General features: G+C 40.6%; 1 protein-coding gene across 3 annotated transcripts in view; it reads left to right on the forward strand.

Moving 5' to 3' along the window:
- Positions 1-14,989, forward strand: part of WWC3 (WWC family member 3) — a 170,751-nt gene that overhangs the window by 104,699 nt on the left and 51,063 nt on the right. For all 3 annotated transcript variants that reach the window (XM_083172587.1, XM_083172586.1, XM_083172588.1), the window contains exons 5-6: positions 1,783-1,862; positions 5,387-5,516. In XM_083172587.1, coding sequence (XP_083028713.1) covers positions 1,783-1,862; positions 5,387-5,516 — 210 coding nt within the window. The remainder of the gene's footprint in view (positions 1-1,782; positions 1,863-5,386; positions 5,517-14,989) is intronic.

Consider the following 14,989-nt stretch of genomic DNA (forward strand, 5'->3'; position numbering starts at 1 on the left):
TAGTATAATTCTGTAGAGAGAACAAACTAATTGATTGATATATAGAAGAGATTTTCAATGAGAACCAAAAGAGTAGGTATCATGAAAAAAAGATAAAATACTGTAATGAGGGGGATTGGAAATGGAAAAGGACATACAGTATGTGGCTCAGGATGTGTATGTTATAGGATTGATAAACAGATGTAATATCCTCCAAGTTTGGAAGCCATTCAAGATGCTGGCCGAACTGGGAGGGTTCAAAAGGGGCAGTCATTTACAAGGCAAAAACCATGCATTGCAAATGATTCCGCATTTAGAAAAAACATCCAAGTTCGTCCGGCATCCCGTTTGGCTTCCAAACTCAGACGCTATTTCCTCTGGCCCAGTATGATAATCCTATAAACTTGTAGTGGCTAGGGGAAATAAGTAATTAGAATGCCTAGAATTGGAAATGGACAGTAAATGTTTATTAGTTTGTGGAATGGAAGAAGGTAGGTAGAGCAGTATAGTACATGAGTATAAGTGTATGTAGATGGCATAATGGGAAACTATGAGTGAATATAAAGTGTGGGAGTTAGACTGTTAGAGGGTGCATAGGCTAATGGGATAAAATATGATGCCTAACTGGTGGATGGTGGTGATATATTTGTAGGTGGGGTAAGAGTAGATCGTGTATGAGGCTAATAATGAAGGGTAAGTGGAGATATGAGAACAACAAAATGGAGGAGCAGCGCTAAAAAACCTTTAAAAAAGATTGTATTGTCTTCACAATAATATTTATTATAAAACTAAACACTGAATAACACAGGTCTGGTTTGCATATCAGTGCTGATATACAGACCACTAGTCTTCATTCTAGCAGCCGCTATCTTGGAAAATACATGCAGTTCCTCTTCGCTGCCTGGGGTGTCGCTGTCTGCTGTAGTGCTTCTAGCACAGTGTGGTCTGTATATCAGCACTGATATGTAAACCAGACCGGTGCTAGAAACACCACAGCAGACAGTGACACCCCAGGCAGGGAAGAGGAACTGCATAGGTTTTGAAAGATAGCGGGTGCTAGAATGAACACTAGACCACACTGTGCTAGAAGCACTACAGCAGACAGCAACACCCCAGTCAGGGAAGAGGAACTGCATGGGTTTTCAAAGATGGCGGTGCTAGAATGAACACTAGATATGGCAGTAATAATATGGACTCCTCGTCACTTACCATTAACTACTCTGTGGAACAATCCTGATTTCCCTCTAGGTCTTAATAAGACCTTTTCTCATACCTGGATTGCTCCGAGGACCTCCCCTTACCTTTGAGGACGTGCATGGTGCACATGCCAACCTTAATCTGACACTGAATAAGTACAGTAGGTGCCTTCAGATGGGGCATTATGTGGGACACGTCCTGCTGTCCCCTCTCTGTGTCTCTCCTCTACATCAACACTCTGTGAGACATTATTTACCCTATTAAACTTTTTACCACAAGCTCCCCTTAAATAGGATCATTTTATGGTTTCCCTATTTTCATTAAATATTGTATATGATCAAATTGATTTTTTTTTCTGTGTAACTCCTTGTGATTACCTACTGTGCTGAACATCTATATATTAATCTGTGCTTGTATTCCATAATTTGCATGTACTGTAATTGCCAGTAGCTCTTAATGTAAAGTGTTCTTTAAGTTATAACACAGTATAAAAATGTTTATATATTTTGTTACTATAAGATTGTGCTTTTGGCATTGTATATCGGAATAATCAGAGGAACTGGGTGAGAATGATATAATACCTTCTCGTGTTTATCTTGTTCCTAGCTTTCTAGGTTAAAACGAGAGCTAACACTGATGAAGCAAGAACTTCAGTTCAAAGAAAAGGGAGTAGAGACTCTGCAAGAGTAAGTTTGCTGCAGCTGTAGTGCATTGCACTAGTGCATTGCATTTACCGGGATGTGCTCCACCGCTATTGGTCGACAGTCAAGAGGTTGATAAATGAAAAATGTTGACATGCCTCAGGTCAAAAGGTCGACACAAGCAATAGGTCAATATAGAAAAGGTTGACATGAGTTTTTCATGTTCGTTTTTTTTTTTTAAAGGCAATTTTTCATACTTCACTATCCACATGGACATAGAGGGAGTATAGCGTACCGAGCATAGCGTGGCCCTGTGCCCGAAGCATGGCTAGTGAAGCAATCCCTGTGAGAGAGGATGCACTTATACGGTGTCCATGTCGACATAGAAACAAAGATGTGAAAAACTCATGTCGACCTTCTCCATGTCGACCAATTGCTTGTGTGGACCTTTTGACCATTCATGTGTCGACATGACTGTCGACCAATAGTGGTTGACCTATTGACTGTCGACCTAGTTGCCGTCGACCCTGTGACCCATACTTGAATTTACCAACGTGCTTCGTATACCAGTGATGGGCGACAGGCAGCCCTCTGAGCCTTCACTTGTTGCTTTATGAGAGATGTAATAGCATTCAGTACTCTCAGTTTAAAATGCCAGCTAATACCATCATATTCACGTTTATTTACACTTACTGCATATGCTGCTGATTACAGTTTCCTAAGTTCTGATAAAGAAACCTATCCATGTTTGTCCCCTGCAGTTTGGTTGTCTGCAACCTGCCTGTTCCCTTACAGCACATTGGTTGCAATGCTGACTCAGTCTTCCCTCCTCCAGGATGAGTTCTCTGTATTCCAAATGGACCTAAACATGTAATTCCTTCCTGCTAAACGCATAGCTGAAGGACATCACAGCTCTGGCAGTGCAGGGAATTTCCATCTGGGCTAGTGTTCAGTTTAGAAAAGCTTAGCATAGTTTTAGAACAGGGTGGTATTGTTAGCCTGCTGGTAGAGAAGCCATAGATTATATATAAGAAACTGTAAATATATATATATGTGAGTGTAGCAAAGACACAGGACCACGAGAAAACTCCAGATATGGCCGGTGCCCTGAGATAACAGTAAAACACACAGAAATGGCTCAAAAAAACAAAAAGGACATTGTTAGTGGTAATGGGACAGGTCCTGTTTATAAAAAAAAAAGTGCTGGCCTCTCAACAGTACCTGCTGTTGATAGAAGGGTAGCAGGAAGCAGGCTGTGGTTAGTGTAGGGCCTTCTGCCAGGCCTGATGATGTAAAAGGCCAGATTCACAACAAAACTTTCCATTCTTCTAGTAGGTAATCTATGGCTTTACATGGGAGGTGTCTAATGCGCCTGGCAGTTATTTCTTCAAGATGTGATTTTAAAAATAGTACTCTGAGGATTAAATCATTCCAAGGGCAGTTTGCTCAGATGATTAATTTATGCCATAGATCTTTAGTTTCGACAAGAATGAATGAGGTAGTTAAAAAAACCTCCGTACTAGATATTGTTTTATGTTACTTTATGTTTTTCTTTCCTTTATGCTTTTTTTCATTGAATGTGAGCATATTGCCCCAAATGCATACAGCTTCACCAAAAAGTCCCTCACAAAAGGAAAACTGCAATACCCTAACCACAAAATTGTTACGTACGAAGACAGTCATTTAAGCTCATCAGTGTTGTACAGATTCCTCAGTTCGGTGACGTCATTTTAAGTCTTGACAGTCATCAGAGACTTGTGTTTAATGTAGGTAGCATTAAACAGACACAAAATTTGCACATTTTCTAAGAAAATTGTAGAGATAATCTCTTTAAGTAAACAACAAGTTTGTCCTATGTGTTGTGCATATGTTGTTGCTAGTAAAGCAAAGCAATTATTCAGCTATATTTAATGTACCTTTGCGTAGCGGAGGAGATCCGGTGATGACATTTAATGATGTGACTAGGGAAGGCTGCATAAATCATGAGGTACTTCATGAGAAACTGCCTGGGATAAACCTAGTTTGCACTCAATCTAGCATGATTGAGCCTACTGTAATTCAGCATGAATCCCTGATAAGAATTCACAAATTGAGTGGTTATCGAATGACTCTGAGAAGTGGCATAGTGTATGGGGGCCATAAGAAGTGTTCTGATTTTTTTTAATGACAAATTCCGTAGTGCTTTATCTGCGACTTGTATGTTTTTGAAACAAATTCCTGCTTGGTTTAAATCACAGCGTGGGCCTGATTATGAGCGTGGGCCTGATATACATTTTTTCACTCCTCTCCGGGAGAAGCCCAGGGAGGAGACCAGATACTAATGTCACCAAGCCCCGCCCCCATGACAGTCAAAAACTGCAATTCGTGGGTCTACGGTTTGGGGGAGGGGCTAAAATGACGCAAAATGAAACGCTTAGTTCATTGGTGGCTGGTCCCAGGGAAGGGGCCTACCACTATACAGTATTGGCTAAATGAGGCTGTTTATTAATCCTGGAGGACAGCACTTTATATAGGCACATAGTAATTAGCTGTGCCTGCGACCAGAGTTGCTCGACCCACCCCCAAAACTCCACCTGCCACGTCCGTGCTGTGTGTGCACTGCACTGCCTCCGAGCAGCCTGGAGTCGGAGGGAAGAACTCTGCCTGTGGCGCTAAACTGTTATATTCAGTTAGCCCTGGGGGCAGCTGGCACCCTGCCCCCCTGCTCGGTCTGCCATTGCTCCAACCTCATAATCAGGTTATTTGAGATTTGCTGTATCTGCGATGTTATTAAAGCACAACATGTAAAGAAAAATGGTATGCTACACCTCTCTGAGTGGCTCAGACATGGCAAATGTCCCACAACATATGGTGTATAGACACTTTGCACAGATCTGCAAAAAACAAAGTCATTGTATAATGCCCCAGAAATAATGGAGGAACTTTACAGTACTTTAACAAGTTATGTGTTTTAAATATAACACATAAAATACCTGTGCATTAAATCATTCAGCTCAGATTCCTCATTCGTTTTTTTACCAGTTCTAAATACTTCAATAGCACCCTTTCAATTGAAGTGAACAGATTAATGTAGTGGTGCTCTATCAGATCATGGATCATTTTTTAATCAGTTAGAAAAACTTTTTAAAATTCACCTGAAAATTTGTAATTGTTAAAAACCAGAAACTCATGAAGCTCAAATCAATAAATTACAAATAAAAATAATTGCCAAATTACGAACATTAAACATGAACATAGACAAGTTTTGCAGTTTACATAAAAAAAAAATATTAAAATGACTGTTATAGTATTTAACAATTTGAATTAAATTTTAAAATAAAAATATTTTATAGATTTTATAGCAAGCTCCAACCTCAAATGTATACATTGAAGACAAGTCACAGTCTGGATCTATAGATGATGGTACATGTCTTGGTCTTCCAGCCGATGAAGTTTAATAATATCTAGTATTCTGTTACATCTGCAGCTTAGTTCATCATAGAGTTCAATTTATTTTTGTTTATTGTTATTTTGTAATCCCATCAGTTAATAAAATAGTTATGTTCTTTTCTGTGTGTTTCTTCCAATAGAATCGATCGTAAGATGTCAAGTGCGCATACAAATTATAAGCTAGACGAGGCGCAAGCAATAATGAGTGAACTACGGACAATACGGCAGGCAATTTGCATGGGGGAGAAGGAAAGACGTGACCTTATGCAGGTATGGGCATTTGTACTTTATTCCCATAATTATACAGGTTATCCCAAAACTGAAATATCCTGAAAACCTTAGGTTGTCAGAATATTTTTTGTTGTTGTTGTCCCCCACCCCACCCCAAAGCAGCCAACGGATTCCGCTTCAGAGGCATCCCCGGTCCCAAGAATGCATTGCGCCAGTGCGCCAGTGACATCACATGGGATACCGTTAAACATGAATCTGATGGCCGTCGGCGGACCGCTGGGGCTCCGCTAGGGGACTAGTTGATTATGTACCAAAAAAAAAAGCAATAATCCCTTATACAAAATGCTTGTGGTCCCCAGCATTTCGGATAAGGGATATTAACCTGTATTATCTTTTTGAGAACCTGGCATATGATGGTCTTTTCCCATACTACAAATCTACAAAATTTTACATGATGAAATACTTTATTCAGTTTAGTTATGTCATGTATTGTCAGAGCTCAGGGAAAAGAGACAAGCAACTGCTTCTGCGGCCATCTATCTATAAACTTCTTCTGTGATCTCCTCATCCAGTCAGAAAATTCTCTTTCTGTCAGAACATTCCCAAGCAAGGGAGAATGCAGTACAAAGTTCTCATTTAAATACATTAATGGTCAACTAAAAAAACAAAAAAAAAACAATTACAAAAACTGTCCTAAAAGCGCACATTTAGATTTTTTTGGTGTCATGCATCTATTTAATGGAAAGTTTATCAAGTCACACTGACAACATCTGCGGGGTGCAAAATTGTGCTTGATGTGATGGGTGGAGCCAGATGAATGAAGGAAGATGCCATTGTCATTCAGCCTGCTTTTATGGTGCAATCCAAGGGACAGAGGGCCTGATTAAGACTTTAGCACATGTTTTCTCAAATGGATAAAACCATGTGCACTACAGGTGGGGCAGATGTAACATGTGCAGAGAGAGTTAGATTTGGGTGGGATGTGTTTAAACTGAAATCTAAATTGCAGTGTAAAAATAAAGCAGCCAGTATTTACCCTGCACAGAAACAAAACTACTCACCCAAATCTAACTCTGCACATGTTAATTCTGCCCCACTTGCAGCCCATGGCTTTGTCCAATAGAGAAACTTTTGAGTTCCTTAATGAATAGCCCCCTATATGCGACATTTGTCGCTAAAGCTACAACAAAAGTATCAGTTCCAATAATATATTGAATTACACAACATGATTATGAATCATATTTAGAAGATCTCAGACTTGTAGATTTACATAATATTTAATTGTATTATTAGTCTATAAAACGATATAGAGGAAAAGCTTAATGCACAGATCTAGCAGTATCAGTGAACTGAAAGTATTTTATTGTTAGTTTTATATGATGTGTTGTATGTAGGTGTGTCAGCCATTCCGCATTCTTGGAGACAAGTTGTGGAGTGCTCCCCTGTTATCAGGGCACTGCTCTGTATAATTTGGAGGGTTGCATCAGTAACAAGAAGCTTGTATGAATTGCAGGTGGGGTGTGCCTTCTCTATGCATTCATGAAACATTTTTTTAAGTATTTATGGAACATATCTGGGCGGGAACTTGAGAAAGAGATTATACTACCAATCCTGTAACAATATTGTAATATATGCAACATCATTAACTTGGCATTATCTATATATAATACATAAAGGGTAACATGTAATAGGATATGGATTCAGAAAGCGAGGGATTTAGTAAGAAATCTCCAGGTTTTTTTTTTAAGCGGCAATCATTTACACTGCAAAATTGAACTAATTATGCATAGTAAATGATTGCCGCTTTAAAAAAACCTGGAGATTTCTTACCAAATCTCTCACTTTCTGAATCTCTCATCCTATTATTACATTTCCCCCAAAATGTATCAAATTCTGTAATCATAATAATGAAATCAGTGTATGTTCTCAAAATGTATATTATAAATATAAAGAGTATACTTGCTAAGAAATGATGGCAATCAGAAGTCATCTTGGACTTGTGTGTAATGCAATTTATTTATTTTTTTAACTGGGGGCGGGGGGGGGGGGGGGGGGTTATCCACTCCAATGGGGCCTACACACTGGGTGATTTGAGGGCATTTTCTAAGCGATCTCTCTAGATGGCATAGAACATGTCCCTACATCACTTCATGTGTAGGGGCCATAACGCTAGTGATGCACGTCAGCTTGCTTGGTAAATCTACTTAATCACTGGTCAGTGTTCTCACTGGAGAACACTGGCCCTGACAGATCACTGACCTATTGCTGTGTGCTGAGCCATCTTGCTGAACCATCTAGCATTACTCAGAATGCTATATCTCCCCATGTGCAGGCCCCTTAACCTATGAACAGTGTTAAGCTATGATTGCTGTTAGTGGTTGCAAACTATGACATTTAAATAGTGTGAATGATTGGTAAATCATAGATTACTTATAAACCATCCGTCTGGGAATAAATAAATCTGCCATCAAAACACAGTGGGGAATATTTACTAAAATGCAGGTTTATAGGAATGGAGATGTTGCCAAAGCAACCATATTTATTTATATATTTAAAGTTTCTTATATTGTACAGCAAATTCCTTTGCGCTTTACAATAGGAAACAGTGGTAGAACGAACTGGGTAGAAACAGACCGACATAGAGGTAGGAGGGACCTGCTCGCAAGCTTACAATCTATAGACCATAGCTATTATCTTCTAGAAAGCATTAGATAAATGAGAAGTAGCATCTGATTGGTTACTATGGGCAACTTCTCCATTTCTAAAAACTTGCACTTTAGCAAAACGGGATGTGGTAATTTGGTCTACAGCATGATGGTCAACAGTCATTAGGTCGACACCATTAGGTAGACATGGGTCTAGGTGGAAAGGTATTAGTTCGACAATGTCTAGGTTGACAGTCAAAGGTAGATGTGGTTTTTCACTGTTTTTGAGCTGACATGTGCCCACAGGCAGTATTTCATGCCCTATCATCTACTAGGGCATGACGGGAGAATAAAATAGTGTGCCGAGCACAGTGAGGCACCGTACCCGAAGCTTTGCAAGGGCAGCGAGCAATGCGGTGCACTTACAAACTGTGTCCAAGTCGACTGTGTTGACATTCCGGTCAAAAAACAGTGAAAACCCCCATGTCGACCTTTTGAATGTCGACCTAATGACCTGTCGAACTAATGACCTGTCGAACTAATGACCTGTCGAACTAATGACCTGTCGAACTAATGAACTGTCGAACTAATGACCTTTCGACCTAGAACCATGTCGGCCTAGACCCATGTCGACCTAATGACTGTTGACCATCATGCTGTAGACCAAATGATCCCAACCCAGTAAAACTACCCCAATGATCGTTGTCTTTTAATCCAAATTGTATATCATGGTCGAAGAAATCTTTTATTTCATAACTTGATCACTATTTATATCTAGTTTTACTCGTACAGAAAGTTAGCAAATAAAAGTAAATGCATTTGAAGTGACTTGTCTTGAAGTTATTTTTATTGTGACAAAGGTCACAAACAAAATCTATAATGGGCAGCACTTTGCACAGTAAACTAAGCTTTAGCAGCCTATCGCCATGTAGAGGAAGTAATCACCTTACTTGCAAATATTTAGCAAATTAAGAATATTCTCACAATGTGTTTGAAACCATAATTATAAATATAAATAAACACTAATGGGCTAATTCCAACCTGACCGCACGGCCGTGAATTTGCACGACAGGTGCTTACCAATAGACTGTGCGTGCATATGGCTAGGCGTTACAGAAAAAACACTGGTAGTGATAGGGAAACTGGAGGCAGCGTACTCCAGCATCTTAGGGGAGGGTGCGTGTTGTCAGCCCCAGGCTGGATATCCCTGTATTCATCGCAGCCACTGGCTACTCTGAGTCTGCAATGACTGTGACAGTGTAAAGTCATTTGATAATGAGCGACTTGCAAATGGTCTTGAACATATTCGTACGGCACATTAATTCGCAAGGCAGGATTTCTACGGCAGGGCGGCATCTACCTGGACGCTGGCTGCTGCGAATTCGGCGCTGTACGATTACCCCCTAAAAACAAAGAGCACTATAATTATTATTACTATTCTAAAAACACATAAGTGCACAGAAAATAATGTGTAGCAAGTTTCCTCCAGTCCAAAGAAACTCCACAGGGCCCAAGTACCCTGCAGAACCTTCTTTGTTTGCTACAAAATAAAAATGTGTCGTCTTTATTTTGGCAAAAGTGTTCTTGTTCGGATTTTGTTATGAAGTCTTAAAGTTTGTTGCATGAGGTAATCCTTATAGTGAAATGCTTATACAGTAGGTATCATTTTCCGCTTTGAGAACATGCTCTTATATTGAAAAACACACACCCAAGGCGCTGGACTATGGATGTGAATTAAATTAATAATTTAGGCAATTGAATTAAGTAGCTGTTAATTGGGTGCCAACCAAACAATATAAATACTTCATCAGCGCTGCATTCATAAAGCTATTAACTTAATTATTGCATAATATTGTGGCAGTATATACAATCTATGAATCTTTTGACAATAACATTAAAATACAAAATATGACTTACTAATTATACACCTCTGAATCTATAAAAATGTGTCACATTAAAAGTTAAAATCGGGTAAATCGGACCATCCCCACATATCCTACTGTATTTGGCTTCTGAGGATGGTGGCTGTATTTGTTTCTATACCTCAATGTGGAATGAGAACAAGAGATCAGAAAGTTACGATGCAGGGCCCTCCTACCTCTATATCAGTGGTTCCCAACCCTGGTCCTCAAGTACCCCCAACAGTGCACGTTTTGCAGGTCTCCACACAGAATCAGTGAAATAATGAGCTCCACCTGTGGATCTTTTAAAATGTGCCTGAATAATCTGTGCACCTGCTGGGTGACCTGGAAAACGTGTACTGTTGGGGGTACTTGAGGACCAGGGTTGGGAACCACTGCTCTATATTGATCTGTGACTACCCTGTTTGTTTTAACACTTGTATTTCCAATTGTAAAGAGCAATGGAATATACTGCGCTAAGAATCTGTGAATAAATTAAATAATAAATAAGGAGCAGCTTATGTGCAAAATGATACTATCAACTGCTTAGTGTTAACAACTGAAGCTCATGGATTTGAAGTAGATTAGTGAGCATATTGTTGGTCAATGTGTATGGTTGCAATCAATCCGTGTCCTGGAATTATCCTTCACACATCTCGTCCCAAAAGTATTTGTTAAATACATGAGCACCAGCATTGTTGCTAGACCGTATCTTGTAATACTTTAAGGTTCTAGTGCACTCCTTAAAAGCTAAAGCACTCCAATTCATTATTAATGACTTACAGAATTTGCAGTATTTATATAAATTTTTCAGAGCAATATTCAGCTCTTGCTAGCATTGTTTTACTGTAGCATGGGTTATCATTAAGAGTTGGAGGCTGACGTTTTTGAATGTTCTATTGTAAGAAACTTTGAACTTCATTTTAAACATTTGATTTTATGTACACAATGCATTATAACATGGTGGGTTGGCAAAGTATGGGTTTATACAGAGCAGGATTATAGGATGCAGTCTCCCACCCTCCCCCATAAAATTGTCTCCCACATTTTTATCTATTTACTATCTCCTCTAGTCTCCAATTGTGCTGTCTTGGAGAAATCCTTAACCCTTCTCTCTCCTTCACACCACACATTTAGTACCTTGCAATCCTTCCATTTTCATCTCAAAACAAATTCCATGACTAGACTCGTCACCCTGGATGAAACGGAGACCCTCATCCACTCCCTGGTCGTCTCCTGATTGGACTATTGTAATTTCCTCCTATCTGTCCTCTCTGAAAACCACCTCTTCAGTCTAGGAGGCTGGGGGCATCCTGAAGCTTACCGTTGGTGCTGGGCTAACCCCTAGCATGGTGGTCTTGGGCTCCGGCCAAGACCACCATGGTCATCGGCACCGCAGTGTAAAAGGAGCAAATCCTAGATCCGACCTGGCTTGGAACCGTGTTCCAAATACCGGGTCGGAACCGGGATTTTGGTGTAAAAGGGGCATAGTAAAGCCCACTCCCATTCCTCTTCTATTTACATCTCTGACCTTATCTCCCTGCCTTTCATCTTCGCTCCACAAATGCATGCCGCCTTTCCTGTCACCCCCCCCCCCTGCTGAACATGCAGTCACTGAAGATGTAGTCAGATTTGACTGCATGTCCAGATGGCAGGGGTTATAGTAAACAACCCGTGGGAATGCGCAGGATATAGAGGGTACACACTGGATGATATGCATAATAATATCTTTATCGTGCATATTGTTTGCAAAAATTGCATAGTGTGTATCCAGCTTAATACGTTTAATAAAAGTTTTCTCCATCTAAACTTAGACTCCTCACAAACCTACAAAGTGACATTAAGGAGTATATTCAATGCTCTTAAGGCGGGCTATGACAACGAGCAGTGCCGATAGCTCACCGTCATAGGTCGCGGTTAGTATTCAACTGACCCCCCTTCAATCGCCATTTCCACCTGGCTGGATCTTTTCAGCGAGGTGGAAACAGCGAGTGCGGCCATCAAATCAGCAAGGCTCCCCAGGGGTGTGGGTCATTTGGTCTACAACAACTAGGTTGACATGTAGCTAGGTTGACAGGGTTATTAGGTTGACACAACCATTAGGTCGACATGTTTTTTTTTACTGTTTTTTTACCCAAATGACGATGATGTCAACATGGACACAGTTTGAAGTGCACCGCAGTGCTCGTTCGCTCGCCATGCTTTGGGCACACTATTTTATTCTCCCACCTTGCCCTAGTGGATGGTAGGGCATGAAATACCGCCTGTCGGCACATGTCGGCTCAAACAACAGTGGAAAACCCCATGTCGACCATTTGACTGTCGACCTTGCCCATGTCAACCTTGCTGCATGTCGACCTAGTGGTGTCGACCCAATGCTTGTTGACCTAGTTGTTGTAGACCAAATGACCGTATCCCCTCCCCACTATATGCAGCAGGTTTGCTGCATTTGTGGCGACCCTCGCCGTTCCAGGGAATCCTTGCCGTCCTCTGGCGGTGGGGGTTTCCCCCGGAACATTGCATACATTAGATGGCGAGGATGGCTTGTTTTCCGTGATCCTCGCTGCAAACAAGCCATCTTCGCCGCACAAACCCCCTCACCGGCAGCATTGAGTACCGCCCTAACCAGGGGTGATGTCAGGTGAATATTGTTTGTGTAAAAGCACCATTAATTGAATTTGAATAAAATAACTTCTAAATCACTGTGGTCTGTTTCTATAATAAATAGAGAATCACAAGTAAATTAATTTGAATAAAATATCTACTAATCCTCAATAGTCTTTTTGTATAATGTAAACTGTGTGGTACTTTCTATAATACACAGCATAGCACAATTAGGAGTATATGAATAGAATAGCTTCTATTCCACTATGTTACTTGAAAGTTGTTTTTTATAAAAGCACCATTAGCTGACTAGCTGTTGACTATAATATAATAGCTTCAACTCTTGTTTAACCCTTTGAGTGCCAACCTCTCTGGGAGAGATGTGCAAGATATCGTTCAAAAATGCCAGCGTCTCTCATATTTATTATATAAAGTTTTTCAAAAATGAGGAATAAAAATTGTTGCTTGGCTACTTACATACCAATTTTGACAAATTCACTTGGCACTCAAAGGATTCAATGGACACTCCCACCAAATAGAACATGGCACGGCAGATTGTCACGTAGAATCTGCCAGGCTTCTACGGCGGATTTAGTTTACACACCCAAACCAATGGATGGCGGTTTCTAGTGGTTTTGAAATTACACAAAAACCACTGCTTAGTAAATGTAGCCCTAATAGTGATTACCCAAATTCAGGGAGAGATTGCTTTGACACTTCAGATGTATTCTATGACACAACAGTAGATTTCATTGATGTTAATGTGCTCGGAAAAAAAGGCGTAAACTTTTGCAATGTGTACAAATATCCATGGACTACAGTTATTTAAAAGTACAAAACTGAACATAAAATAATGTCTCTCTGTCTGTCTTTTGGCTGGTCTTTCCCATGAGTAGAATACCCAGAAATGACTGCAAATGCGTAAGTAAATTTGGGGCTAACCCAAGATTATTTGGGAATTATGATTTTGGTTTTATGCCAAAAGCACAAGGCATTTATTTAATCTAGTTTGGATGGGAGACTGAATGTTCACATGAACAACATTTAGGGAAAGGTACATTGTAATGCGTAAGGAAGAACCAGGATTTCACTCATTTTCGGTTCGGGATCTAGCAGGATTGGGCAGAAATGAACGCAATTGCTTATGATTTGCAGGAGAGGCCTTATTTCCACATTAGTTTTAATTTCTGGTTCTTTGAAGGTTTGTTTAACATAAACTAGAGATGTTTTAGTAATGGAGAATAACAGCAGAAAAGTGTGTGCCAAGAAGAGGGTTAAGGAGTCAGATTGTGTTGAAAATAACGAAAACAAAATTAAATAGGTAAAACCACTTAAAAATATGCAGTTTGAGGATGCAGGGGGCTTATCCAGGCAATGCATGAGATGGAAAGTAACTGTGACTTTCAGGAGAGGGTTGGATTTTGTCCTCTGGTTACAGTGCTTCCAGGAACAATGTCGCCCCCTGCTCCTCCTCACTGCCTGTAAATCTCCTATGGTTACTCAAAAGATATTAATAAATATACAAACTACGGGAAGCAGTAGTAAAATACCTGAAGTGGAGTTGGAAGGAAATTTACAGCATGTTGGCCCACATTGTGTGAATGGAAAAAATATGTCTCTTCCCCTGTATGAGTTTGACGGTGCATCTGAACCCCCATCCAGCAGGGGCTCCTACATTAGCCGCTGACCAGTGCCCTGGAGGAGACACACTGCCACCGGCTGAATTCTGAAACCTACAGCTGCTTGATTCCCTAGCCTCCCAAATTCTATTGGCTACATCAGCTGATGCATACCCTCCAACATGACCCATTCCATTAGGTACAAAATGCTCTGTTTCTGGACTTCCTTACCAGTGGCAGTTGCAGAGGTGAGGCTGTAGCACAGTCCAATATTCAAAAAGGGGAGCCACACCTAATGCCACTCCAAACATCACTGTCCTAGATTCACTGGCAGTTGATGTGACCCCCTCTTTGAATGTTGTGCTGGAGCCCCACCTCTGTAACTCCCACTGGCAGGGAAGTCCAGGAACAGAGCATTTTGTACCTAATGGAATGGATTAAACAAGGTAAAAAGCGCTTGGCTAAGGTATGTGTGAGAAATACATGTTAAAAGTGCTTTGCCGTTTTTCCTAAAAAAAGAAAGGTAAAATGTTTACAGCTCTTCGTGAGCTATTTTGGGGTTTGAGCCTGTGCGAGTCTTCCGGCACCAGTTTGAAGAGCCTAGGGTGCCCTATCTGTCCCTACGCTTACCTAGGTCTTCTGGCCTTCAGTCTTCTCCACGTTGCTGGCGTGTGGAGATCGCAAACGAGCGCAACGTGGAGAAGACTGAAGGCCAGAAGACCTAGGTAAGCGTAGGGACAGAT

This window comes from Crinia signifera, chromosome 2, assembly GCF_055691185.1.
Source record: "Crinia signifera chromosome 2, ASM5569118v1, whole genome shotgun sequence".
Lineage (NCBI taxonomy): Eukaryota > Metazoa > Chordata > Amphibia > Anura > Myobatrachidae > Crinia > Crinia signifera.